Source organism: Microtus pennsylvanicus, chromosome 22, assembly GCF_037038515.1.
Source record: "Microtus pennsylvanicus isolate mMicPen1 chromosome 22, mMicPen1.hap1, whole genome shotgun sequence".
Lineage (NCBI taxonomy): Eukaryota > Metazoa > Chordata > Mammalia > Rodentia > Cricetidae > Microtus > Microtus pennsylvanicus.
In genome coordinates, this window is record NC_134600.1 from 33778298 (window position 1) to 33805097 (window position 26800).

At 43.0% G+C, this 26800-nt stretch overlaps 1 protein-coding gene across 6 annotated transcripts in view; it reads left to right on the top strand.

Annotated features, from left to right (window-relative positions):
• Positions 1-26800, top strand: part of Magi2 (membrane associated guanylate kinase, WW and PDZ domain containing 2) — a 1214245-nt gene that overhangs the window by 994269 nt on the left and 193176 nt on the right. For all 6 annotated transcript variants that reach the window (XM_075955872.1, XM_075955873.1, XM_075955874.1 and 3 more), the window contains one exon: positions 21784-22422. In XM_075955872.1, coding sequence (XP_075811987.1) covers positions 21784-22422 — 639 coding nt within the window. The remainder of the gene's footprint in view (positions 1-21783; positions 22423-26800) is intronic.

The following is a 26800-nucleotide window of genomic DNA, read 5'->3' on the forward strand; positions in this document are numbered from 1 at the left end:
GGAGGGGAAACGGTATCATTACAATCTCAAAGGACAAGTCAACAATTAAAAAAATAGAACGTCCAAAAAAAACGTTCATACCTGGATTCTAGCCCCAGAAGTTTTGATTGAATTGGTATGTGGTGCAGCCAGCTCATGAAGGAATTTTTAATCAATACAAATGTTTATAATAAGGCCTCCGATGCTGAACTGAAGTCTAGAGCCTTGCTACAGGGTCCATGGACCAATGGCATTGGCGGTATCTGCAAGTTTATCACACGTGCAGAAGGGTGAACATCCCCAGAGGGACCCTTGTCGGAAACTCCAGTTTAACAAGCTCAACCGTGTTTCATGAGCGCTATCAAGAAGCTACGCTCAGCATGGGGAGCAGAGAAGCACATAGAGTTAATATGTGTGCGGGCACACATAGAGTTAATGGCAGGCAGGGCACACTCTGGTGGCCATAAGCAAATTACTCTCCACACTTGAGGGGCCTCAGCTCCCACATAGCCAGTGTCAGGGACGAAATAACAGTATTATCTCCAGTGGCGGCAATAAGATTATCACCGCCGAATCCTGTGGGGGTGAAATGGGATATCTCCCATCAAGCACTTGCGCGGTGTCTGGCACAGAGCAAAGATAAAATAAGCATCGTCTATATTTATTACCCAAAGTGCCAGAGAAACGACTGGCAGAATGACAATCAAATAGTAGGCATCCAAAAACTTAAGACAACAACTCAGAGAGGTAAAATAATTCAGCCGGATTATATAACCAGCTTATAAGAAAATCTAAGCCTGTAACTGCATCCCGGAAACAGACAGGGATGTCTTTAGAGGCCGCGAGCAGACTGCTGACACTTTGCGAGGCTTTGGTATTTGCTAGATGCAAGTTTTGTTCGGTACCGCGATGTATGGGTCTGTGTTCTGGTCTCTGTGGCTTCAGTCGGTTCCTTTTGCTCCGGTTCCTAAGAACCGCCTTGTAAGTGCTCAGAGTTCCTCATGGGCTGTTAAACCGTTTAGTGCCCAGCGGCCAGCTGGCCAGCGCCATGCCCCCTATGGCTTCTGCCACATCCATCTGGCTTCCAGCTGGGAAGTGTGCTTTCGAAAATCGTAAACCATTTTATTCTTAGCGTGCGTTTTCTGCGCTTACTCCTGGAATGGAACTCAAAGTGTGATTTTTGCCCAGGGAGATTCCAGCTATGGGCTCAGGCATCAGCAGGTTTTCTGGAGGGAAGCAGGAGTCTCGTCCCATGCCGTCGGGTGCCTTAGTTAATGGCCACACTGCTGAGCGTTTCCACACATGTGCCATGATAAGCCACCATCAAGTGTATCCATTGAAGACAAAGAGACATCTGAAATCAAGCCAAAGCCAATGTCGTGAGCTGGAATCCTGTCATTCCTTTTTACCTGTAAACAACCCCCAAACAAGTCAGCTCAGAGAGGGGCATTATGAAGTGAATGCAATACTTCAGAAGTTATCTGATGATTGATGCACATACTTTGGCGTCTGGACGGCCATCTCAGACAGGAAGCAGGACTCGTAGGGAACTCTGGGTGGATCCCGGTAGAGCTACAGTGGGCAGGTATGTGAACAGCGCAGTATGCTTCAGAGCAGAACGGGCAAGGGTAGACAGCACAGGTTCTCAAACTGCTTTTTAACAGGATTGTCTAGATTTTAGTTTTTCTGACATCCAAAATGGACCAGACACTGGTTCTTTAAAAGCACATTGAGTCAGACGAAGAATCCAGGTTGAACATCAGGCTTACAACTCTACCACGTCAGTGAGCTGTGTCCTAAATTAAATGATCCCAGGGCACCTTCGTGGGAAGAAAGAAAGGAAGGAGCCGGGTAGGAGCCGATGAAACCGAGTTGATAGGCGTGAGCTGGCTTTCAAAAGCCTAAGTTGTGGTGGTCTCTGAACACCCTATTATACAGGGAGAAAGTAAATCACAGTCTGCTGTGTGTGGCAGAGGCTGCTTCGTGGGTGCGGATCCACACAGACGCGTATCAGTGCCCACGGCGTCCTTCCCACTGAAGCTCCACCGGTAGCTACAGCGAGGGCGGGCAGAGAGCAATGCAGTTCCTCGCTCTCTGCTTCAAGAGGGAAGATCGCTGCTAAGTAAATGACAGCAAACCACTGTGGGTGGAGAAATGAAAAGAAGAAAAGCCTAGGACTACTTACATGGACTCCTGATGCTCACATGGGCACCTGAAGAAGCCACTAGGGATGTTCATGTCCTGCAGGAACCATTGGACTGCTCACGTGGACATCTGAAGGAGCCACCAGGAACGCTCACGTGAACATCTGAAGGAACTATCGAGACCACCCACGTGGACACCTGAAGGGGCCATCAGGAACGCTCATGTGAACATCTGAAGGAACTATTGAGACCACCCACGTGGACACCTGAAGGGGAGTTATCGGGTTTATACACCAGCTGACTTTGAGAAACATTTTCTAAAAGTGGCCTATGTGCTTGGCTTTCAAATTCTAGAATTTCTCCCCATTCTTTTCCTCCTTAAGGAAGTCTCACTGAGTTTGTTCAGGAGAATGAATTTGGCGTCAGAAAATAGGGTTGTAGTGTCTTAACTGCTTTGTGTGCCGGTTATTTCCTGTCTCCTCTAAAGTGGATGCCTTCCTCCTCGGGAAGAATCATCACCAATAATGGTGTATTCGATGTACTGTTAAGTACGCAAACACTATGCATGCTACTAAAGCAGCTTTGGAATGGTATCCTGGAGACAAACTCACTTGGTTGTGAGTGGTCTCCTTATAGTCCGCATCCTGATTCTGATACCACCAGAAGTCCCTGTGTCCAATGCTTTCTGAAACCCAGTGAAGTAATACAGTCCACCCTCCAAGACTTTCCTTCAGACCAACATTGGCAAACAACGGTGCATAAGCCCAGTCTACCACAAGTTTATGAATGGGGTTTGTTTAGAATGGCCTACCCCATTCATTTGTATTGTTTATTGTGACGCCTTGGCTACTCAGAAGAGTGAAGTGGTTGTTACAAAAACCACACAGCCCGTAAAATCTCCTTCTATCTGACCCTTTGTAGAAAAGCTTTAGAAAAACAGGGGCTTTAAGACTGTATAACTTTCTTAAAAATTTCTAGCCAATGCTGTTTTTAGATAGGAATAACTGCATCATTTAATTATGTATAGGTTTTATGAACTAAGTAATCTCTATTCTGAAATAGAGTGACCCTAGGTGATTTGAAAAATCTGAATCAGAGAAGACAAGGAGCTCCAAAGCCCTCTTGATTTCAAGCTTAGTTGACTCAAAAAATTCAAAAGAGTAAAGGGTACAGGGACTGATCCAGCCCTAGTAAGTCCCAGATATTAAACCAGAATACATCTTTGATGATGGGTTGATTGCTGCCTATATCAAAGATCTGGGCGTCAGATTCCTTTGGCCGGAAAGGCAATGTTAGCACAACAATGCAGATGATCAGGCTGAACAAAGCCAAGCTTTCAAAGACATGAACCTAAATTCAGATTTTTTTAGGAAATAATTTCCCAACAGGGGTCAAACGGGATTTGGTACAATCAGTATGACTTTAAATACAAACCAGGCATGAAGGCCCATGCTCAAAATCGCAGCATTCAAGAGCTAAAAGCAAGAGAATCAGAAGTTCAAGGTCATCGTTGACTACTAAGTGAGTTCAAGGCCAGTCTGGGATACGTGAACCCTTTCTCAAAAAGAAAAAAAGGAGAGAAAAGAATGATATCGGAGGCCAGTGCATTCATTATAATGAAATATCTTAAAATTTTAGGTTCTGTGAAAACTGTCTCACCAGTGAGGAGTCTCATGAGTCAGAGTTTGAAACATTTTATTTTCTGGACCTTGTCCAATGAAGAATTTCAGGAAGGAATCCATGTTATTCTGTACGACAGCCTGTTAATTGCTTCCAAGAGAACAGCAACAAGCTGTCCTTGAAAAGAATGTCTGGCGGTGGTGTAGCTCTAGAGACTGTAAGGTAGGATTTGCCAAGAAGCAAGGTCAGTCTGATATTGTGTCAAGCACACCCTTCATCAGCGCGAGGAAGTGAGGTGTGTCTGTTATGACGCACTGGCGGTCGGTCACCTGACAACGCTTGCAAGATGTTCTCATTCACTCTCCTGCGTAACCCGTGAGAAAGGATTTTAAGTCGTATGTCTCTACAAAAGGGTAATTTAAGTTTCTGAAAAGAAAATATTTTTAAGGTTTCATGAGAGGTGACGACTAAGAGATTATGTTATAGACGCAGGATGTAGCTAGCTATATCATAGGCTAGAGGCCCTGACAGAACACGCGGCCGCTCCAAAGTGCCGTCTGCAGCGCCCTGAACTCCCTGGCCACTCTACACCAGGACAGGGAACTGAAGAAAATCCTAGAATGAGATTCACTAGTTGATGTTTTCTATGGTTTTTCCATAATTCATCAATAGTGTCCCGCCTCTGCAAGATTACCATCCCCCCTCCTACCTTGATAACAAGTTGAAGATTCTCCCGACGTGAATAAAAATGAAGATAATTGTAGTATAGGTCCTGATTTTAAAAACAAAAGCAAAAAATTCATTTCTAGAGGCAAGAGGTCACAGGTGTCCTTTCTCTCTTCTGAAGCTGAACTCCGCTGTTTCAAACTCACTTTCCCGGGTTGCGGATCACCCTCTTTCCCAGAATCCTCCACCCTTTGTTCCCTTCCTCATCAGCTTCTCGTCCATCTGCCTGTTCCTTTCACGTTCCTCCTGTTCCGTTTTCCCCTGTCGGACCTCAGCAGCAGTCTCGATTTTCTCCCTCCTGCGAGAAATCTCCTATATCGTTTCCTCTACTCTCAGTGATCTAGTGATAACTAAGTTCAGAGAGGCCGACAGAAGTCATCCGTTGCTGAAAACAGTAGCCACTTGCAGCCTAATGTCTGGCTCCTATCACACTGGAAACAGGCAATCAGCGCTCTTTCAAACGCCGTCACTCGCGGGCCCTGCCGTCACAGCTTTCCTTCACATTTTCTGGGCTCCGTCATTGGCTTCTTCCCTCACATCCTCTGCTCTCACGGACACCATTTCCCAGGATCCTCTGCACCTCTGGGCAGCTCTTCTTGGACAGTGCGTGTTTGTGTGAAATGCTGCGTGGCTACTCATTTTTGCACTCAGCAAGTTTACGCGTCCTTACTCGCTGTCATTACGTTACTAAAGCCCGCTAAATAAACGAAAAATAACATCAACTCCATAAAGAAGAGGTGTCAAGTTTTTTTTCAATTTTATCTTGTTTTGTACTTCTCTGAGCACTGGCTATTCTTAATATTTCTCTGAAATACTAAATCCAAATCATGTATTTAATCATGGTAAACATTTGCTAGTTTTCTTCGCTAGATTGTAGTTCATGATATTTTGGTACAAAATACATAGACTGATCATCCTTATATTTTCTGGTCTTTGCCAAAGTATAAGGTAGGGACCCACGCTTTTCATCTGAATGGGTTTTGAAATGTGAAAATTATTTTATGTCTAGAAATAAATCAATCTAAAATGTGTTACACTGGTTGGCTCACAAAGATTATAAACCCTAGCTGCTAGTTAAGTTAGTAAAGTTGAGAAAAATTAATAAGTATGTTTTATTTTAATAATTATCTTTAATGTGAAATCCTTAGAGAAAAATAACAAACAAATCTGCAGTGAGCCCAGAAGACCAATATCTCCATAGTGATGACTCCAAACTTGGTATTTCTAATACACCCTTTCCTCTCCCCCAATGCTGGCAAGACGCCTCCATTTTCCATTAAAATTACCAAGCACACATCATAATTTATCTAATTTTCCCCTGCCATGAAATGCACACAGGTCATGTGACCATCCCCAAATACAGCGAGGCCGATATGTAAACAATCCTTTAGCTTGTAAATATTGAAAATAAAAACGCTTTTCTGTTTGTATCACAAGGCCACACGAGAACTCCTCTTACTTTGGGCTTCTATCGCTTCAGTTCCCTATTAATCAGCCACCATTAATGAAGTAATCATTTAAAGTACTATTAGACTATCTTTTCCATCCTAAAAAATGTAATGTAAAAGCCGCAAGAAATTTTGGACTGAACAAAGAAACGTATTTCATTGAAAGTACAGCTTTTAAAAGCTAATGAAAAATTCTGCCTCTTAGCTTGAGTCTCTCTGGAATCCAAGCGAAAGTGATGTCAGATTTGAGATGATATTAGCGCACTTATTAACTGAGCAATTTAAAAACTTCAGTCAAATCTACGGGCGGAATGAAACTAAGGTAAAAATTAGGTAAAGATACTTGATAGTAGAAAATATTTGGCATAGCTCCTAATTCTTATCCTTTCTAAGTGAAATCTGAATTTTGATTAATGTCTTTCCCAATATCCTGACTCAAGCATTTGGGGTTGAAGGAATTATTGAAAGATCGACTAGCAGTCTTTGATGTAGCAATAAATATTTATGATCTGCTGACTGTATTTTTATATTACCCATTGACTGGGTCCTTAGACCGCTTGCTTTCTTGGACCTTAGTAATTAGAGGTTTGAAATACAGTTCATGCTCTGTCTGCTTCCTGAGTAGAATTCGGATGGGAATTAGCTGCAAGCACAGGCCTTCAGCAGTATTGATTACTGTTTACATAGAGAAATTAGCATGTTCATACAATCAAAATTGAAAACTCATTAAGAATGATGCATGTGTTTAATATGTTCTAGATCTAACAAGACGGGTCCTTTTACATGTCTAGTCATAAACTCACTGCCCTGTCTACAATTATGCCCATCGAAATTAAGATTATTTATCGATTGGTAATATCAATATCAGTTAATTGTGCACTGTTATCAGTAAGTGGTAATATGCAATTCTAATAGTTTCACACTTTCAAATTCACGGCAGCCAAGTTTCCAGAGCTTAAGAACCTCATAAAATACCTTAGAATAGTTCTTACTATTCCTTGTCCTTACTACATGGTTATGGCCCAGAGCTTTTCTTCAAGGCTCCCCTTTGATACTGCAGCACTTCCTTTCTCCCTTCTGACTTCCTTGTGGACTTACCCCATTCAAACCTGGCAATTCTGTCACCGGGTCATTGTTTTTTTCATCTGACTGTAACTTAGGAAAAAATAAACAAGACTGTTTGTGCCATGTTTTAAAAAAACAAATCGGGTATTTTTATGTTATGCCAAAACACTATGCAGGTCAGGTAGTGAAACAGGTAAGATGAGAGAAACAAAATTCCAAGGATTTAACTATAACTAACACCTACAGCCAAGGAAATTGGTGCTGTGCATCTTGAAAGTGCCATAAATGTCTGTGGCTAGACATTCACACAGTTAAAAGACAAGCACATGGAGAAGTAGTGTCTTATCGCTGTCACTGAGGACCGGGACCTCGTTAAACCACATGTGTTCTCCATCAAGTTATTTTAAGAACTGAAACGAGATCATGTCTCCTTAGCAACGAATTGGTATACAGTCATCCCTCGGCTATCATTATTAGAAAGTAGTCATTGCTCCCTGAGCTCCTACAGCGTATTCAATCAGTAGAAAGAGATTAATAGACCCTGCTGGTGTTAGCTAAACCCCAAAAAGTCAAATGGCTTTCTAAGATTTCCATTTTTTTCTGTTGATTAATCTTTCAGCATACAGTTATGATTGGTGCATTTTACTATGATTTGCAAGAACTCATAGAGGGCTGGTGGCCCAATTATGAAAGTGATACAATATACAAGTTTAAAAGAAAGGATTGTTTTATTGTTTCTGGCTGTTTTAAAATACATTTTGCTGGAATATAAATGACGACATTAGTGTATGAACAAATAGATCTGTTTTTACAAGTATACAGACGGGTGGTCAAGAGCGCTATGTAGGAGAACAGAGAAGCTTAGACTTTCTGGTGAGAAGTCTAATTTAATCAGCTTCAGTGGGTTGCAACAATTGTAACATTGGGAACAGCAGGTGACTGTATTTTTTCCTTATGCTGTTCGTTTGTTGTCGCTGAGAATAAAACACTCTCCCTTTGTCTGCAGGAAATCGTTTCACATTTTCCTGAAATTCCTAGACTAATAGCATTATTTGTCCCATAAGAATCTGTGTGTGGTACCCCACAGAGTGAGAAATGATGAGGTGAACACCCCATGGAGGATGTCCCATGTGTCCAATATTAGAAGTTGCTATGACGTTTTTCCTTTCTTTCTACATAAATCTGAAAGGAAACAATTATCTTGATCCAGGTTCCAAAATCTCACTGAAGCCAAGACAGTTTTTCTCCATTTTGCCATATGTTTGAAGGATTTTTTTAATTAACAGGTATAGCTACAAATATTCTCCATTTCACTGTCTTAAAACTGTCTTCTCTCCTCCCACTGGGTTCCCCTCACTAACTCCTTATGAAGTAACCATTCTCAGGCTTAATATTAATTATATACACTTTGGCCTATTAGCTCAGGCTTCTTGTTAACTAACTCTTACATCTTAAATTAACCCATTTCTATTATTTTATTTTTACCACAAGGTTCATGGTTTGTTGTCTCTTGCTTCTTGGGTGACTACATGGCATCTGCCTGACTCCTTTGTTTCCTGCTCTATTTCTGCTTGGACTTCCTGGCTTGCTGTATGCTACCCTGCCAGGGGCCGAAGCAGCTTCTTTACTAACCAATGGTAATAAAGCACATTCACAGAATACAGAGGGGAATCTCCATCAGGCAGTCTTGGTGTATGTAGCCCAGTGAGCAGACTGACTCCTGGAGGCTCATATCCAATGCTGCTGTTTCTGAAACTGGAATAGGCAATCAAGGGGTCCGTGTGGGAGCAAGTACAATCCGTCCACAAAGATCCACATCTTTTGTTTCCCTCTGAAGTTAGAAGGGCTCTTTCCTTAAACCTCAGACCAGTATGTGTGTGTATGTGTGTGGTCCACAGTCACACGACCAGAATGTCTATGCAGGATACGGTTGTATGACCAGTGTGTGTGCAGAATAGAATCACAGGACCAGTGTGTGTGCAGAGTATAGTCAAATGACCAACATGTCTATGCAGGATACAATTGTACGACCAGTGTATATGTGTATGTATGTATATATGCAGAATATAATCACATGACCAGTATTATGCAGAATATGATCATATAATCACATGACCAATATGTGTGCAGAGTATAGACAAATGGCCAGCATGTCTATGCAGGATACAGTTATATGACCAGTGTGTGTGTGTGTGTGTGTGTGTGTGTGTGTGTGTGTGTATGTATGTGCAGGAAACAGTCACATGAACAGTGTGTGTGTGCAAGGTACAGTCATATGACCAATGTGTGTGTGTGTGTGTGTATGTGCAGGAAACAGTCACATGACCAGTGTGTGTGCAAGGTACAGTCACATGACCAGTGTGTCTGTGTAGAATACAGTTGTTTGACCAGTGTGTGTGTGTCTCTGACCAGTGTGTATGTGTAGGGTACAGTCTCATAACTAATGTTTGTGTGTGTGCAGGACACAGTCATATGACCAGTGTGTGTGTATGTGTGCAGGTTACAGTCACATGACCAGTGTGTGTGTATGTGTAGGGTATAGTCACATGACTAATGTTTGTGTGTGCGTAGGACACGGTCACATGACCAGTGTGCAGGTTACAGTCACATGACCAGTGTGTGTGTGTATGTGTAGGATACAGTCACATGACTAATGTTTGTGTGTGCATAGGACACAGTCACATGACCAGTGTGCAGGTTACAGTCACATGACTAATGTTTGTGTGTGTGCAGGATATAGTCACATGACCAGTGTGCAGGTATGTATGTAGGATACAGTCACATGACCAGTGTGTGTGTGTGTGCAGCATACAGACATATTCTTATTTGTTCTTTCTGCCAGCCATTTGATCAGACTCAGCAACTTAATGCTGCACCACTTCTAAAACCCATATGGGAGAAATCTTCTGAAGGCCTCCTTCTGCAAGGCGGCGGGGGCCCTGTAATTTCTCACAAATGAAGGAAGAAGTAGACGGGCATAATGGGGTATGTTACAGTACCAGTTAGGGACTGTTGATTGACCCCCAGCGGAAGCACCAGTCAAAGCCCGTTCAGGAAACGTGGCACAGGGTGACGGAGACCAAGGCATCAGAGCACTGACCCAGCAGCTCCACCAGGAGCCGTGCCCCACCCAGGTCCGGGGGCTCGGGATCAGCACCAGCTCCGTTCCAGCAAACAGTGCTTTTTTTCCAGCAGCAATTCAGACAAAGCACTTTCCAGCTGTTGTCTGGAGGCTGAAAATGGAGCTCTGCCCTTCCTTCTTTTAGATCAATTTCACAGTATGATAAAAAAAAAACAAGTCCTTTATTTCCCCAGGACAATAGGACTGCTCTACCAATCTTAAAAGTGTGGGGAGGCCAGGCAGCGAACTCGAAACACACAATTACAAAAACACGAAAGCGTTTGGCAGGCGGCGGCCGTGTGTAATGAAATGGGTGCAGCCATCCTTTCCGTCTTCGTAGTTCTCGCTCAGTCAGAGGGGCGCGCGCTTGACAAGTGTGGGGGAAATAGGATCAACTATTGGAGACGTGCCCAGAGAGAACGCCCGGCTCTAGCCCTGCCCGCTAGCTCCCTCGTCGCTTGGAGGGTGGGGTGGACGGGCAGTGTCTAGTCACTTGATACGCCAGGTTAGAGTGAGGGGAGAAGATAATGAAAAAAAATCCTGTTGCGCTGGGCCCTAGGAGCTAGGTCTGTCTGAAGAACCGCAGGGAGTCAGAAGGATGACTCCTTGGAGACGGGCACCAGCCATCAACTTGGACAACCCAGTTCAATCCCCAGCACCTACCTAGACATAAAGAACAACTCGTGCAAATTATGCTATCCACAAACACATATACATGCAGAAAGAAGAATGAAAAAAAATGCTTTTAATTATGCCTGTCCAGCAACACTGTTCCTTCTATTTGAGAGTAAGCCTGTGCGTCTCTCACTGTCCCCTGCAACGACTCCTTACAAGGTAGGGTTGTGTGGTTGGTCCGTTACCTGTGGTCGAGCCCAGATGCGCATGCGCAATGCACAGCAGCGCTTAGGAAGGTCTAGAAAACCTTTAACAAGCTCTCCTAAACTTTGGGATTTGGAGATCCTTTCAGAGGTTGTTTGTTTTGCATTTTATGCCGTTCCTCCAAAACTGTTGTCTAAAATGCATTACATTCTTTTTTGTTTTTGTTTTTTCTTCAACTCAAAGAGATCCGCCTGCCTCTGCCTCCCAAGTGCTGGGATTAAAGATGTGTACCACCACGGCCCGGGCGGCATTATAGTCTTTTAATAGGTTCACCCACCATTTATGCTACTAAATTCCTGAAGTGAGTGGTGTGTTTAGGAAGCCTCCGCTTTGGGGAGCTTTGTAATAACAACTTTTAAAAATTCCGTGCTGCCTTTTGCTGCTCTGTCTATACTTTCTGTCTACAATATTGTCTCATCTTCCCCAGGTCGGCAGATCATCAGTGTTGTAGATTCCCTTAGAATGTGTTTCCCATTTTCCTTTTAAGAAAATAAAACGCCAGGATTTTAATACCTCGCGCCACTCAAGGCCCAGCACAAAGGAAGTGTAACTAGATCACAGGACAGATGCCCAGCTGTCGGGCAGTCATTGTTGTGCGTGGGCTGATCACACACAAAGCTCGGGAGGCGAGCTTTTCATTGGACATCTGCATGGGATCACAGAGCTGAAACGGTGACGTGTGATTAAGAAGTCTTTCACTCTTTTGAGAAGTATGTAACGACTCTATCATCTTGCGGATGGCTCGTAGACAGAGTGTTCTCTGCCTGCGGATAGCATATCGCAGCCACCAGCTGCTTTTGTAGGAAGTCTGCGTAGGTCTCCAGAGACCTGTCCTTTAGGGCGTGCCCTTGAAGTTGCCCAGTGTTGTGTACACTCTTCCCAGAAGCGGGGCCTTTAAAGCTGTGCCTTCGAAACTGCCCTTTCTTACTTCTCCGTGTGTGTGTGTGTGTGTGTGTGTGTGTGTGTATGTGTGTGTGTGTACATATCTATAAGATAAACATATACCACATGGTTGCAGGGTGCTGGAGACTGCCTTCATCTGTCAGCCCTCCACCTCAGCATCCCCTAAGCCCTCTTCCAAAAACAAATGTATTGGAGAAGACTGTAGAGGGTGGACCAGGCTATTGCAATGGATTTCCCTGTTTGTAATTATCAGCTTCGATGCCTCCCTCCATTAACTTAGCCAGTCGAAAGAATACTGCAGTTTGTCTCTCGATGCTCACATTCAAGACCTGAAGCTGTTTTCCCCAGCAGCCTGGTTGATAATCTGAAAAATAGCCTTAAGCCAACGTACGACCCGGACTGCTTGAAATTCTTAACACTTGTATTGAAGTCCTGGGTTTGGAATCTGAATCTGACCTCATTACCACTTGAATGCATAGCTTGCTTAACCTCTCCCAGGCCCAGTCTCTTTAGTCTGAAGTAAAGATTATCTCAGGTACAGGTTTAAACGCTAGATAAATAAATACTAAGAATATTAAACACAGTCACTGACTTGAGGCATCCCACGTGTCCGTGGCATGGTTCAGCAGCTGAAGACTGGGCTATGGGGAATAAGTAACAAGAGGTGATTACGCGGCGGTCAGAAAGATGAAGCTGGCCTCAGACAGAGATGGCTATCAGCTTGTTAGTGGGAAGAGAAGAAAGAGCACTACAGTGGGAGCAAAGAGACTGGAGAGAAAATGGTCCGTGTGGGGCAAATTCAAAGGATAGGCCAACCCCAGCAAAGAATGCCTGGTAAGAGGCCTGCTAAGAGGTGGGAACCCGTGCCAGTGCCTTGCCTGTGGTACCCGAGAGTCTGTACCAGACTAAACACCAGGCACTGGAGGACAAGGAGTCGAAACTACGTTGAGCATGTGGGGTGGTGATAAGCTCGCAAGGAAGGCAGTGTCAGGTGCTATATAGTGTCTGGCACCGATATTCTCAGTGTGCAAAGTTATTCACACCTCCCAACCCCTGGGTCCTGAGACCTTTCCGACTACAAGAAGCCCTAGGAAGGTCCTAGATCCTCCCCAGAAGTCAACTGGAGGTACAATTAACAGACCCTATGATAGAACAAGCTAATGTGGTTTGCCTTTCTTCCTCCATTCCTGTTTATTACTACGACATCAGAAATCACAGCTAGAGACTCTTGCGGGTCCCTGTAGTAGAGGGGAATGATGTGATGGCAAAGGAGGTGTGAGAAAAAGAAGGAAGGAAGGAAGGAAGGAAAGGAAGGAGAGATGGAGGGAGGGAGGGAGGGAGGGAGGGAGGGAGGGAGGGAGGGAGGGCGGTAACGAGGGAGGGAGAGAAGGAGGGGGAGAGAGGAAGTGAGGGAGAGAAAGAGGGAGGGAAGAAGAGAGGGAGGGAAGGAAAAAGGGAAAAGGAAAAACGGAGGGCCTAAAGAATAGTCCAAGAACTTGAGTCAAAGGCTTCTGTCTTAGAATTTCAGTGAAGAGAATACTTTAGTGGTTATCTAATCTGACGTTCTTTCTACAGCACAATGCCTGGCTCTTGGTAGCAATTAAATACATGTAAACCTTTGCTGAATTTATAAGTGAATAAATAGGGAACACAACCTAGAAACAGTTGACAGTTATTGGCATAGCTACATCAAGACCTGAACCTCCTGATTGCCAAGCCTTTACCTTCTCCTCTATTCCACACTTGGACTGAGTGCACAGTGCCCTTGGGACTCCACCCTGCCCCGCCTCACTGTGAGGGCTTGCGGCTGGTCTTATTTGTATCTTGTTGCTCTAAGCTTGGTTGATGGCCCCAGGAGGTCTGCTCTTTCCTGCAGGGAGGCAGAGCTGGGAATGGATCTGGGAGAGTGGGTGTACCGAGAAAGTGGAGGGAAGGGAAGCTGCGGTTGGGATGTATTGTATGAAAGAAGAAGAAATGAAAAATTTAAAAAATTACCAAGACAATGTATTTTAATGTTAAGGTTTGTTTCTCACCCTTTTAATTTGCAAAGTCATTTATAGTATTTCATATTAAAGTAATACCTTTATAGCTCCCGTAACCTAAGCACCCATTTTCATACTCATACCCAAGTTGATTGGCATGTACAATAATGGTATCCCCAAGATAAGTCAATAGAACCCTGGCAAGAGCAGCTGCCAAAATGGAATTTTCCTCCGTCTGATTTGTAACTTTCACTTTTAAAAGGCCACGTGGGAATTTCAGAAATTGCTTCAAATCATTTCAAAAGAATGATGCTCCCGTCTTTATATGAACAGAAATAAAGAATACTTTAGCAAAAGAAATTAGATTTAGGTATAAGGGAAAACGTTGAAGCAATAAGAGGCGTAGAACCTGTGTTAGTTTAAATAATCTCATAGAGAGTGACACTGTTAAGAAGTGTATCACCGTGGGAGATCTTTTTTGCTTAAGCTTTGGTCAGCGACACAAGCCATATTCCAGTTGCCTTCTTATCAAGACCATGTTTGCCGGCCGCTACCATGCTCTCCACCATGATGCTAATAAACTGAACCTCTGAGCTGTAAGCAAGCTACCACAATTTTCTTTATAAGAGTTGCCGAGGACACGGTATCTCTTCACAGCAATAGAAAACTAAGACAGAAGTTGGTACGGATGTGGGGTATTTTCATATAGGCCAGACCATGTTTTTGTTTGGTGAAATATGAACTTTGGGAGATTGGGTTGGGAAAGCAGCGGAGTGCTTTAAGAACTGCTTCGTTGACTGTACCAATAGACGCGTGAAAGAATTATTTGAACTATGGGGCTTACTCAAGAGGTTTCAGAGGAGAAGGATTTAGTAAGTTGCCTAGAGATCATTCTCGTGATAATTTGGTGAAGAAAGTGGCTGCCTTTGCCCTTATCCAAAGAGTCTACCTGAGGCTAAAGTAAAGTTTTGGATTAATTCCATTGGGAGAGGAAATCTCAAAACAGCCTAGGATAGACTCTGTCCTGTGGTTCTTAGTGGTAACTGTAATGAAAATGAGCAAGCTGAGTGGGGTAAATTACAAAATGTATATTTTGAGGAGAAAAAAGTACACCAGGAAGTGGGATGGAGCTAAGTCCTGTGTTCAAGAAGATAAACAGATTAAGAACTGAAATAAAGACAGTGGTAACCTTAGGGCAGGATCCCATCCAGTTAAGTTTTCAGCTGTGAAAAGGAGCTGAAGAAGCCTACAGCCAGGTGTGGTGGTGCTCACCTTCAATCCCAGCACTGAGGAGGCAGAGGCTGGCGGATCTCTGAGTTTGAGGCCAGCCTGGTCTCCAGAGCGAGTTTCATGACAGCCAAGCTTAGGCAGTGAAGGACAGAAAGCTGGTGAAGATGGAATTGAATGAGGAGGTCTTGTTCCAGGCCCAAAGAGCAACAGAACTCGGCAGCTTTCTCCTCGTGGTTCTGGGTTTAGAGTTAAGGACAGAAGGAAGGAATTATGGAATAAAGCTGCTGAGGCCTTTTGTGTCAGGGGTGTCGCTGAATGCTGGCCTAGTGGAGAGACCATTGCAGGAAGCTGTGAAGCTGAAGCCTGAATGTCCTTGGAGAATCCAAGCTGTCAGAGACTCTAGAGTCCTAGGATAACTGCCCAAGAGAGCTGCTACCAGGGAGAGGAACCAGCCCAAGAGAGGAAAGTGTGCTGCAGTCAACACAGCTGAGCAGAGTTGGAGATGTGAAGAGCATTTGGCATCAAACATGGAGATGCGCAGAGTTTGGAGTCGGCCCAGCTGGATTTTGGTCTTGCTTTGGCCCAGGATTTTCTTTCTGTGCTCCCTTCCCTGTGTTTGGAATGGCAATATATATCCTGTGCCCTTATATGTCGGAAGTATGTGATCTACTTTTTGATTTTATAAGATATTACAGTTAAGAGATTGCATGAGCCTCAGAAGAGACTTTGAACTTTTAAACATTGTTGAAACTGAGGTAGACTATGGGATCTCTTGAAGCTGGACTAAACGCATTTTTCGTTATGACATTGTTACAAGTTTATGGGGCCCAGGGTAGTTTGAATGTAATTGGTCCTCATAAGCTCATAGGGAGTGGCACTACTGGGAGGTGTGGCCTTGTTGAAGTAGGTGTGGCCTTGTTGAAGTAGGTGTGGACTTGTTGAAGTAGGTGTGGCCTTGTTGAAGTAGGTGTGGACTTGTTGAAGTAGGTGTGGCCTTGTTGAAGTAGGTGTGGACTTGTTGAAGTAGGTGTGGACTTGTTGAAGGAAGTGTGTCACTAGGGGGGCCGGATTTAACATCTTTTGTTTTTTTGATTTTTCACAGCAATAGAATTCTTAATGAGAACCGTTTTAACAAATCCATCAGGAAACATTAGAAAAAAATGGCCATTAATCAGTTTATTCCCTTGAGTGTTCATGGCCTAGCTGGGACAGGTGGGAGAGTGTGCTGGGGTTCTCAATCACAGATCCTTGCCATCACTAAACAGGACAGAGCCTTCTGCCCCAAACAGTGTACTTACATTCCCAACATGAAAACACGTTTCTTCTTACATGCTAATGGGAACATCAACAAATAATTAAAAAACACAGCCCCAGAACATAATAAAATTCTTTCATAGTATTTTAATACTATTAAAATTACCATGTGCTCCAGAAAATAAAGTTAAATAAATCCTATTGGCTAAGAGGAAGAATTAACTGTTTGATACAGAATGTATGTAATTGGTAGGATGGATATGGTTGATTAAATTGATTTGATAGGAAGAATTTAGAAACACTAGTAAGATGGTATTAATTTCAGTTATTATATCTTTTCCAGTTTTCCTCTAACCACTCCTGTCCTTTATTCAATGAGAATCTGCCTAATAGATAAAGAATTTCCAATACAGCACTGATCCCATACTTTGTATATTGTACAGAAAACTTGGAAGAAGCAGAATACCAATGAAACAGTTATGTCTGAGGTTTACAGGTCACAAGCCTTTGGTAGCAGCAATTTCATTGGCAACAGAACAATACATATTTGAAAAGGTAGGAAAAAAAAGATGCGTAAGTTGAGATAGGTTTACCCATTGAATGGTCAACTTCAAGGCAGCAGTTGTGAACAGTGAAGACACGGCTTCCCAAGACGGTGATTTGCTGGGTGGAGAAGACAGATGAGGCCAAAAGACTATAGATAAAGAGTGGGAAACAGTAGGCATGGGTAGCAAGCAGTTCTAACTCAATAGAGTAGACTGTGAGAAGAGTTAGGACGTCAGTCTGGTACAAGGAAGCTGGGGAAGCAGATAGCAACAAGAGAGACACAAAAAAAGGAAGATTCTATAGTCCACAGTGACTCAAAGAACGTGGGAGTAGAGGAATTTGTAAAAATAACTTGAATTTAAACAATGCTTCATCAAGAGTGCGCTCTTTCTTTTCCCAAAATGATGAGGTGTCCAGGAGATACCCAGCACTATATATTTATCTCCATGACTAACAAAGAAGCAAATAATTTTAGACTGTTTTTCATATATAACAATAGTTCTAAACCCCCTTGTTCTATCAGCTTTACCCTCCCTTTCCTGCACAGGAGAACCCCATGGTTGGGAGTCAGGTCTTCGTGAGGTCACACCGCTGGGGCCACCACACACATCAGTCACGGTAATCTGACCTTAAGTCGATAGCCCTAGAATTGCTGGTCTTAAATAGGGCTGTAAGTGAATGACTAACTGAGGAATCAATGCTCCCTTCCAGGCAACTGAAAGATGTGCCTAGCTTTCCGGTGAGGTGCACGCTGATATATGTACAGAGAACCTTCCTGTGGTAAAGCTGTTTCCAGAGCACGGTCTCGTTTTCACGGTAGACCTGATGATGAGGAAACGGAAGCAATGTTTCAACTTCCGGCTTATAAAAGAAGAAGCCGGGAGATGCAGAGATTGAGCGACTCCTTTACGATACCCTCTTAAATAGGCAAGCAGTTTGTAGCTAGCTAGAGCTAGCTACCCTTCTATGCTCTTGCATCCAGTCTGTCTTAGAACTTGGCTTGGAACACCATGGGATGACATACGCCAGGTGTCTCATGTGTTGTCTCACAACATGTGAGTGACATTCACGCAGCACCGCCTATAACTAATCTGCCTCATCCTTCCCATCCAAACAAGCGCACCTTTGCACGTATCGCCACCTACAACAATTTTTGGTAGGACACACTATCTAGGCATTTATATATTTTATAAAGTATACAATTGAGTGTTGTCAAGGTGTAAGGTAGCTTTGCAATAACTGAACTGTCATATTTTATGTTCAGAAATCTGTTTTGACCCAGTAAAGAGAATACTGCAATCTTCTTTATCAGTTGCCTCTTTAATGACTTGAAAACCCGTGGAGTAAGAACGGCGCATAAAGTGTATCTAAAGGAAGTCTCGCGAAGAACCACAAATAGTTCTCATTTGGTTGCTGAGCAACAAAAAGAGACACTGTCGATTATCACATAACTGCTCTGCAGACCTGAAAAGACCCAGTCCCTTTCTCCTGCGGAGTACTGGAAGAGCGGAGAGAGAGATTAAGTGCCCAGGGACTGAGGGTTTGTCAACTGTGGTTAAAGCTAGTGACAGTCTTGTAGGAAAGTGGCATCTGTTGCCTTCCTGTCTTTTCTTTGGCCACTCAGAAATGATATTTCTCCAGTCATTTGGATATGACTGTAGTGGGAATATCTTAATTGGGCCATTCCAGTTTTGTAGAAGGGTACTGTCAGGGACAAATAATAACTAGAGGAATAGCAATCATCTTTGCATAAAAGCATGAAGCTCACAAACCTTATCACCTATATGATCTCATTATTAGTAATTTTCCAAGTTGGTATTATGCTTCTTCATCATTTTAGAGTCATCTGGTTGTAATAAGTCAAAAACTCTCATCAGTGAGACCTGGAACTCAGTCTTACGCCTCACTATCTCAAGTTATCACACTATACCAGGCAGCCCCTAAACACACAGAAAATGTCGGGGCCAGGTTGAGGTGGATGGATGGATGACAGATAGATAGATAGATAGATAGATAGATAGATAGATAGATAGATAGATAGATAGAATAAGGGAAGAATGAGATGGTGGATGAATAGATGGTAGATAGATAGATAGATGAATGATAGATGGTATATAGATGCATGGATGAATAGATGGGTGGATGGATGGATGGATGGATGGATGAGCGGATAGATGGATGGATGGATGGATGGATGGATGACAGATGGATGGATGGATGGATGATGGATAGATGGATAGATGGATAGGATAGTTGATGGATGGATGGGTGGATGGATGGATGGATGAGATAAGTTGCACCCAACAGGAAGCCTACATAAGACGTTTGTCCTCCCTAGCAATCTGAAAATGCAAATTAAAACCATGATTTCACCAGCTCCATTTAGAAAAAGTAGACCTGAGAGTAGCAAGAATGTGCCAGATAAGAAGCAACGGCAGTTCCGACATACTACCAGTGCATAACCTATTGTATTAGCCATTTGCTCTTCTCTAATAAAACTATAAGCACATGTGGTTGATGGGCAGTCATTCCATGCCAAGGTCAAAAAGCTCTGTCTGTCACCTGATCCATGAAAGAAGTTTGCAACAAAGTAGTCTTTGAAGTATCCAAACCCTTGTAATGAGATAATAGGTAAACATTAATAAATAATAATATGGCCATCCAAAAGACCCAGCAAAAGTTAATGGCCTAAAAGTACCTGTGTTAAAATCCATGAATACCACAGAGGTACATTTTTAGGGAATTACAGAATATTAAAATGTATTTCATTTACAAAAAGTTTAAAGTTCACATTTTTAAGGATGATCATTATTTCATAATCTATTATTATTCAGAGAGAGTTTCCTAAGTACACCATAAAATGTAAAGTGCTTCCAGTTATCAAGCTTCAGGCGGAAGACAACAGTTGCTTTCGGAAAGTGTAATAAATGGGCACAACCAGGAAAAGAGGCGCTGTGGAGGCTTCTGCTAACATGAGCAGTTTACTAATCGTCAAGGCGGAGAGTGGTGCACACGTATGTTTTCTTTTCTTCAACCTTTTGCACAAGTGAAATGTACTATGACTACATTTAAGAACAGAAGAGGTCAGTACTTCGGATGTGACTCAGTGGTAGGGCATTTGTCTAACACGTGAGAGGCCCTGGGTTGGACCCCCAGCACCAACCAGTGCCTGAGGTTGGGTAGAGAAGGGTAGAGGAGGAGAAAAATGGCCTACCTGACTCTGGTATTTTCCTAGGACTCTGAGATGAACAGAATTAGTTTAAAAAAAAAAAACATGCCGAGGCGTTCCCAGCTGCTACTCTCAAGTGAGTAACGCTAATGGCAGAGAAGCAAGAGCTGCTTCATCTCTGCCGGGTGTGGGATCAATGCATCAGCACCTATCCCGAGACTGTCAAAGTGTGTTTCCAGCCCATCATAAGCTTTAGCATTTTCTAGAAGCAACCCTCCCCTGGATCCTCTGACAGCAACTGTTGAGCCTTTCCATCCATTTATTATTATTATCATCATCATCATCATCATCATCATCATCATCATTATTATTTTGTGTTTTTATTAGGGTTAATCATGGGTAGGAACTGTCACCTTCAAGGTATACCCCTCCCATCAAAATTGACAACAATTTTCTTAATGGAGCATCTTAAAAGCTGTTATGTCTTTTTTTTAAATATTTATTTTATTTATTATGTATACAATATTCTGTCTGTGTGTATGCCTGCCGGCCAGAAGAGGGCACCAGACCTCATTACAGATGGTTGTGAGCCACCATGTTGCTGGGAATTGAACTCAGAACCTTTGGAAGAGCAGGCAATGCTCTTAACCACTGAGCCATCTCTCCAGCCCCATCCATCTTTAGAAGTATGACCATTAATCAAACTGATGATGTTGCGGTCACTTTACTTAGGATTGTTTTGCTCGTAGAATTATTCATTTATAGGTGCATTGGACAATCCTCATATGCCCCTAGCAACATCAGCCACAATTTTAATTTACAAGTTCAATTTTCAATTTGGTTCATGAGGATAAAAATACCAATCCGTGATAGAATCATTCTCCAAAAATAAAGTTTTATTCATACATAATTTAAGAAATCTTAAAACAATGATCTCAAACAATCATGTCTTTTGCATTTAAAGGAGGAGAAATCATTTTAATGATTATATTTTACGATGAATAATTCATAGTCATAGCATTTTTAAGTTCATAAAGCTAGCTTTTAACCAGTAGACTTCCACAAACCTGTGATAATTCACCGAGGGAAGAGAACAAATGCCATCACTATTTTTCCAAAATAAGAGAATGAGTCTGTGACAGCTTCCTGTTTGACTCCCAGGGTCCCAAGTCCCCTCTGTCCACAGTCACTGCGCTCGGACAGTGTTCAAACACTGAGCCGAGCCTTTTCTGCCATTACCTCACTTCATTCTCACGGTCTTTACAGAGGAGGAAGGGTGGTATTCAAGCCTTCAAACACCAAGGCTTTCTCTTTCATCCAAAGTTCATGGCCATCACTTCTCAATAGTTTGAAGATGCTTTGATCTTAGTTGCACTAAAATGGAAATAAAAATGAAAAGAAAGGGAAAAAACACAAACGTATGTTTCCTCAAAGTACAAATCCTTCTAACATTTTTTTCTTAGCTTAAATATGGAGTTGTTTCCAAGTTTCAAGGATAGCCAAGTAGCCCCTCTTCCAGCGTCTGGCCAATCTTCTTGTTGGCAGACCTCTGTAACCTCGCGTCACCTACAGAGACCTGAAGTGTTATTCTAATGGATTTCTCACTGCTCACTGAGAAGCAGAGAATTCTCTCAGAGTTCTCATAAATAACTCCCTATCTCTATGTCAACGCTGATTGAACTTACCTCACGTTGTCAATCTCTCCTTTTCCTTGCAGGTGATGTCATTGTCTATATTAACGAAGTTTGCGTCCTGGGGCACACTCATGCAGACGTCGTCAAACTTTTCCAGTCTGTCCCTATTGGTCAGAGTGTCAACTTGGTGTTGTGTCGTGGCTACCCTTTGCCCTTTGACCCCGAAGATCCTGCCAACAGCATGGTGCCACCCCTCGCAATAATGGAGAGGCCACCTCCACTGATGGCCAATGGAAGACATAACTACGAGACGTATTTGGAATACATTTCTCGGACCTCACAGTCAGTTCCAGATATTACAGATCGACCACCTCATTCTTTGCACTCCATGCCGGCTGACGGTCAGCTCGATGGCACGTATCCACCACCCGTCCATGATGACAATGTGTCTATGGCTTCATCCGGAGCCACACAAGCTGAACTCATGACCTTAACCATTGTGAAAGGTGCCCAGGGATTTGGCTTCACCATTGCCGACAGTCCCACGGGACAGCGGGTGAAACAAATACTTGACGTTCAGGGATGCCCTGGGCTGTGCGAAGGGGACCTCATTGTCGAGATCAACCAGCAGAATGTACAGAACCTGAGCCATACGGAAGTAGTGGACATACTGAAGGACTGCCCAGTCGGAAGTGAGACTTCCTTGGTCATCCATCGAGGAGGTAAGACAAACACGGATGTGGTAATACAGTGTGTGGGTAGATGAGAACTCTTTATAAAAACGTTGGTCAAATGAACGTTTCTTTAGGCCGGCGTAAAATCATGCCGTTATTTAAAAAAAAGTGAAAAGGGCAGAGAGAAAACTGTGAACTTAATATCTGGGTTTCTAGTCTTACATTAAACACTATGATAGTAGTGTTCCAGTCTTACCAACATAGCAATAGAGATTGGGAGGGTAAATAATGGGTCCCGGCTATGGATATATTACGTTCTGTCACATAGGTTTAGAACCTGGTTCTGTACAGAACTCGGTCCGTGCCTGTTGGTTTACTGAGGGAAGCAATACCAGGAATCGTATGTGGGTTCCAGGCCAGCCTTGGAGAGGCCCGTCCACTCCTCCAAAGGGCCACCAGGAGCTGGGTTCAGATCAAATAATTGTGAGTAGGAACAGTCCTCTCCTATGGACACAACTGTCACCATGGATAAGTATGTCTGCCATGAGCCAGGTAGAAAGCGATGGGACGGGCTAGGATGGGGAACTCTAGGAATAACATGGAACACAATTTAAGGACTCGTGGGAGCTTTGAATCCATCCCTACAGCTCTTCTCTCCATCTTTGTGGAAAATTAATGGGGCAAAGCTAAGGCCCCTTCCTTCTTCTCTGCCGCTGTGAAGGACGAGGCACAGGCGGAGCAGGTTTTCCTCCCTCTCAGCTAACAGGACACAGGGCGGGAAGTCCTTAATCCTCAGCTGTGGGATGGCACCGCAGGCTTGCCAGGCCATCTCACCTGACGGTTAACAGCAGGTGCATGCCTCGCTCTGGAGCTGCAGCGGAGAAGGGTCAAGAGCAGTACTGTGGCGTAGCCAATGCATGACAAACCTGTGTGACTGAACATACGTGGTTGCCTCCTCAAGCTCCAGAAGCAAAGTGGGAGCTGTTGTTTTAAAACTGCAAGTAGAAGAATTCAAGGCTGAGAGAAGTACGTTTATGAGTTACTGGCCTCTCTGCAGCTTTTTCCCTTCAAGGAAGGGTTACGTTATTGGCTCAGCAAGCGCTATGCCTTTTCCGAGCAACACGATACAAAGTTCCCATGACCGAGAGGAAATTAGTATGATAACAAAATAGTCACACATTTTTGCCTTCATACTGCCTTGTCATAAAGTGGCACATGAATTTGGGTAATTAAGTGTTGATGGCGTATTTTGACTTCTTGAATTGCTTGTTTAAGATTAAGGCAAATATTTCTAATTTAAACAATTATATATTCCTAATGTTCAGTTGAAAAACTCAAATTTTGGGACAATATTTCTAATATTAAGTGGTATAGCTGAAAAATCGATGTATTGTAGCCATTGTTTGGCTCACAGAAAGAAATTTGAACACATGTTTTTAAATAGCTTCTATTAAATTGTAGCATAGCAGGAAAATGCTTTGAATTCTTTGCTGTACTATAATTTGTGCCTTTCTGAAAGCATTTTAGTGTGTGTGTGTGTGTGTGTGTGTGTGTGTGTGTGTGTGTGTGTGTATGTGTGTGTGTATGTGTGTCTGTGTGCATGTGTTGAGCTGGGCAGCCTTGCTCTCCTCCCTTCCATGGTCTCTGTCCTCTCCCTCAGTCCTGCTTTCTCTGACCTCTCACTCCCTGCTCTCCCTCCTCCTTTTCTCGCTCGCTCTGATCACTTTCTCCATTCTCCAGTGATGAGACTTGGGTCTGCATTTTGTTCCTTTAGGTGAGCAATGTCTTTCCTTTCTCACTAGAGCAGGATTGTAGAATCTGAAATTCCTTGTCTGCCTACTGAGGCTCCCAGAATTCCTACAGTGTTCACTCTTCTCTGAAGTTAGTAAGAGACGCACCATGACTGTGTGATAATCTGGATTCTCTTGTTACAGGACACTCAGAAATGCTTATGACCTCATTTAGATGATCCTCAAGGCTAGGTCCTTATTTCAGGACCATGGCTGTTTATCTTATTTTTTTAGTATTTTTTTATCTATAAAGCAATGATGCAGGCAGTTGAATATTTTTTAGTAAATAATTTGGAAAGCATAATTTTCTGTCCTCCCTATATTTTCAATCTTTTTATTAGAAGAAAATATATATTGTATGTATATCTATAGGCAATAATTAGTCTGGTGACACATATATGAAATATATATTCTAATGAAGTTAGAAAGTCAAAAAGCATGTGTATGTTTTGATTTAAAATGTCTTGATTAGAAGGAAATATTTAACTTATTAAAAATATTACCATATGGTGTAGTTTATATATCATAACCTTTGTCGATTGAAAGTATATATTTCACTGAGTTCTTCAATGGTATAGTTACACAATGGGGTCTTTTGAGATACCAGCCTCTAAGAACCCTTCAGAGTCCAGCTAAGGCCACAGTTGGTGAGGGAAAAAATAACCAAGGGGGTCTGAGAGGAAATGAACCAACTCACACATGATTTTTCCACAGTGTGTCTCTTATTGTTATATCTTTCTTGTTCTCTGTTCTAATTCTTCTGTTCTGTCTATAATTTCTTAATTCTAATTCTCTGTCTCAATTCTAATTCCAATTCCAATTCTCTGCTACCTCCTCCTCCTCCTCCTTCTTCATCTTCTTCTTCTTCTCCTTCTCCTCCTCCTCCTTCTTCTTCTTCTCCTCCTCCTTCTTCTTCTTCTCCTTCTCCTCCTCCTCCTTCTCCTCCTCCTCCTCCTCCTTCTCCTCCTCCTCCTCCTCCTCCTCCTCCTCCTCCTTCTTCTCCTCCTCCTCCTCCTTCTTCTTCTCCTCCTCCTCCTTCTCCTCCTCCTTCTTCTCCTCCTCCTCCTCCTTCTTCTTCTCCTCCTCCTCCTCCTCCTTCTTCTTCTTCTCCTCCTCCTTCTTCTTCTCCTCCTCCTCCTCCTCCTTCTTCTTCTCCTCCTTCTCCTTCTTCTCCTCCTCCTCCTCCTCCTTCTTCTCCTCCTCCTCCTCCTCCTCCTCCTCCTCCTCCTTCTTCTTCTCCTCCTCCTCCTCCTCCTCCTTCTTTTTCTCCTCCTCCTCCTTCTCCTGCTCCTTCTGCTACCTCTGCTTCTGCCCCTGCTCTTTCTCCATCTCCTTCTTCTTCATTTTCCTATTTTTGCTCCTTTCTGGGACACTTCTGCTCCAATTTCTGCCCCAGCTTCTGTCCATTCTCTTTGTTCTTACCCAGCTATATAGATCCACAAAGTCCTGCAGGCTTAGAAAGTAACCAGGCAACCCATGTACACACAGGGGAAGTTTATGACCCTTGGTCCATTAGCACTTTGATCAAATGTAGCAAACTCTGAAGGCCTTTTAGATCTGAAGTTTGCAGCATTTACTAAGTGGTTGAAACAAAGAGGAGACCCAGGCCTCTAAATCATCTGATCCAGGGCTTGGTGCCTATCAGAGGCAGCTGTGGAGGTTTGTCCTCCTCCAGTTTGGGCATACATGGTGAATTATTTTTCCCGAGAATAAGACACAAACCGTCAATCTCCTGACTAAAATCATCAGTAAACTGAGGTGAAAATGAGCCCAAGGAGTTAGGAATCTTTTAATGCAAGGTTCGTTTTAGGTCATCGCTTTTCTCATCTCCAAGGAAGGTAAAACGAGGGCACGCTTACTTTCCCCAGCTACAGATCAGCAGCTTTAGACATGCAGTAATTCTATGTCCTTGGATATCTGGGAATGTCTTAAATGGAATACTTTTGCCTGGACCCTAAACACCTACCAAAACCTCTCAATAAAGACAATTGCAGGAAGGCCAATCTCTACTTTTACAAGGAAGAAAGGGACAGAGACCTGGTAGTGAGAAGCAGGTTTCTTGACTGTGTGACTGTTTTCACACATATTTTCACACTTATTACATAGGAATGTAATCAGTAAACCCCAAATGCACAGGAGAACTTGTGCCCAGTTAATGAGCAAATAGTGTTGAACTGTGGAAGCTAAATCTCCAATTTGTAACAGAAGGGGATAAGCTACCAGAGAAATCTACAGCCAGAAATGGCCACTTTATTCACAAGGCAATAATTCCAACACGCTTTGCCTTTGGTTTAATCCCCCATACAGAGTCTCTGTCTCTGATGGGTTTACCTTGTAAAATGAGACTGATTAATTGCTGAATAATCCCGTGGCTTATAGCAAACATCCCTCATCCCCTGTACGCTCAGATCCGTCACCTCTCTCCTCTCCTATCTTCAGCCTCAAGGAACCACTAATCTGCTTGCCTGAATTGTTTCATCTTTAAGGATATTTTTATGACTAACATCATATGATATATAGTGTTCTGTTTATCATAGTGCTCTTGAGAAACACCTAACAGATACACATGTATGAAAAGTTCATTTCTTTTATTACCTTTACTGTTAAGTGGCAGAGACCTTTTATTAATCACTTTG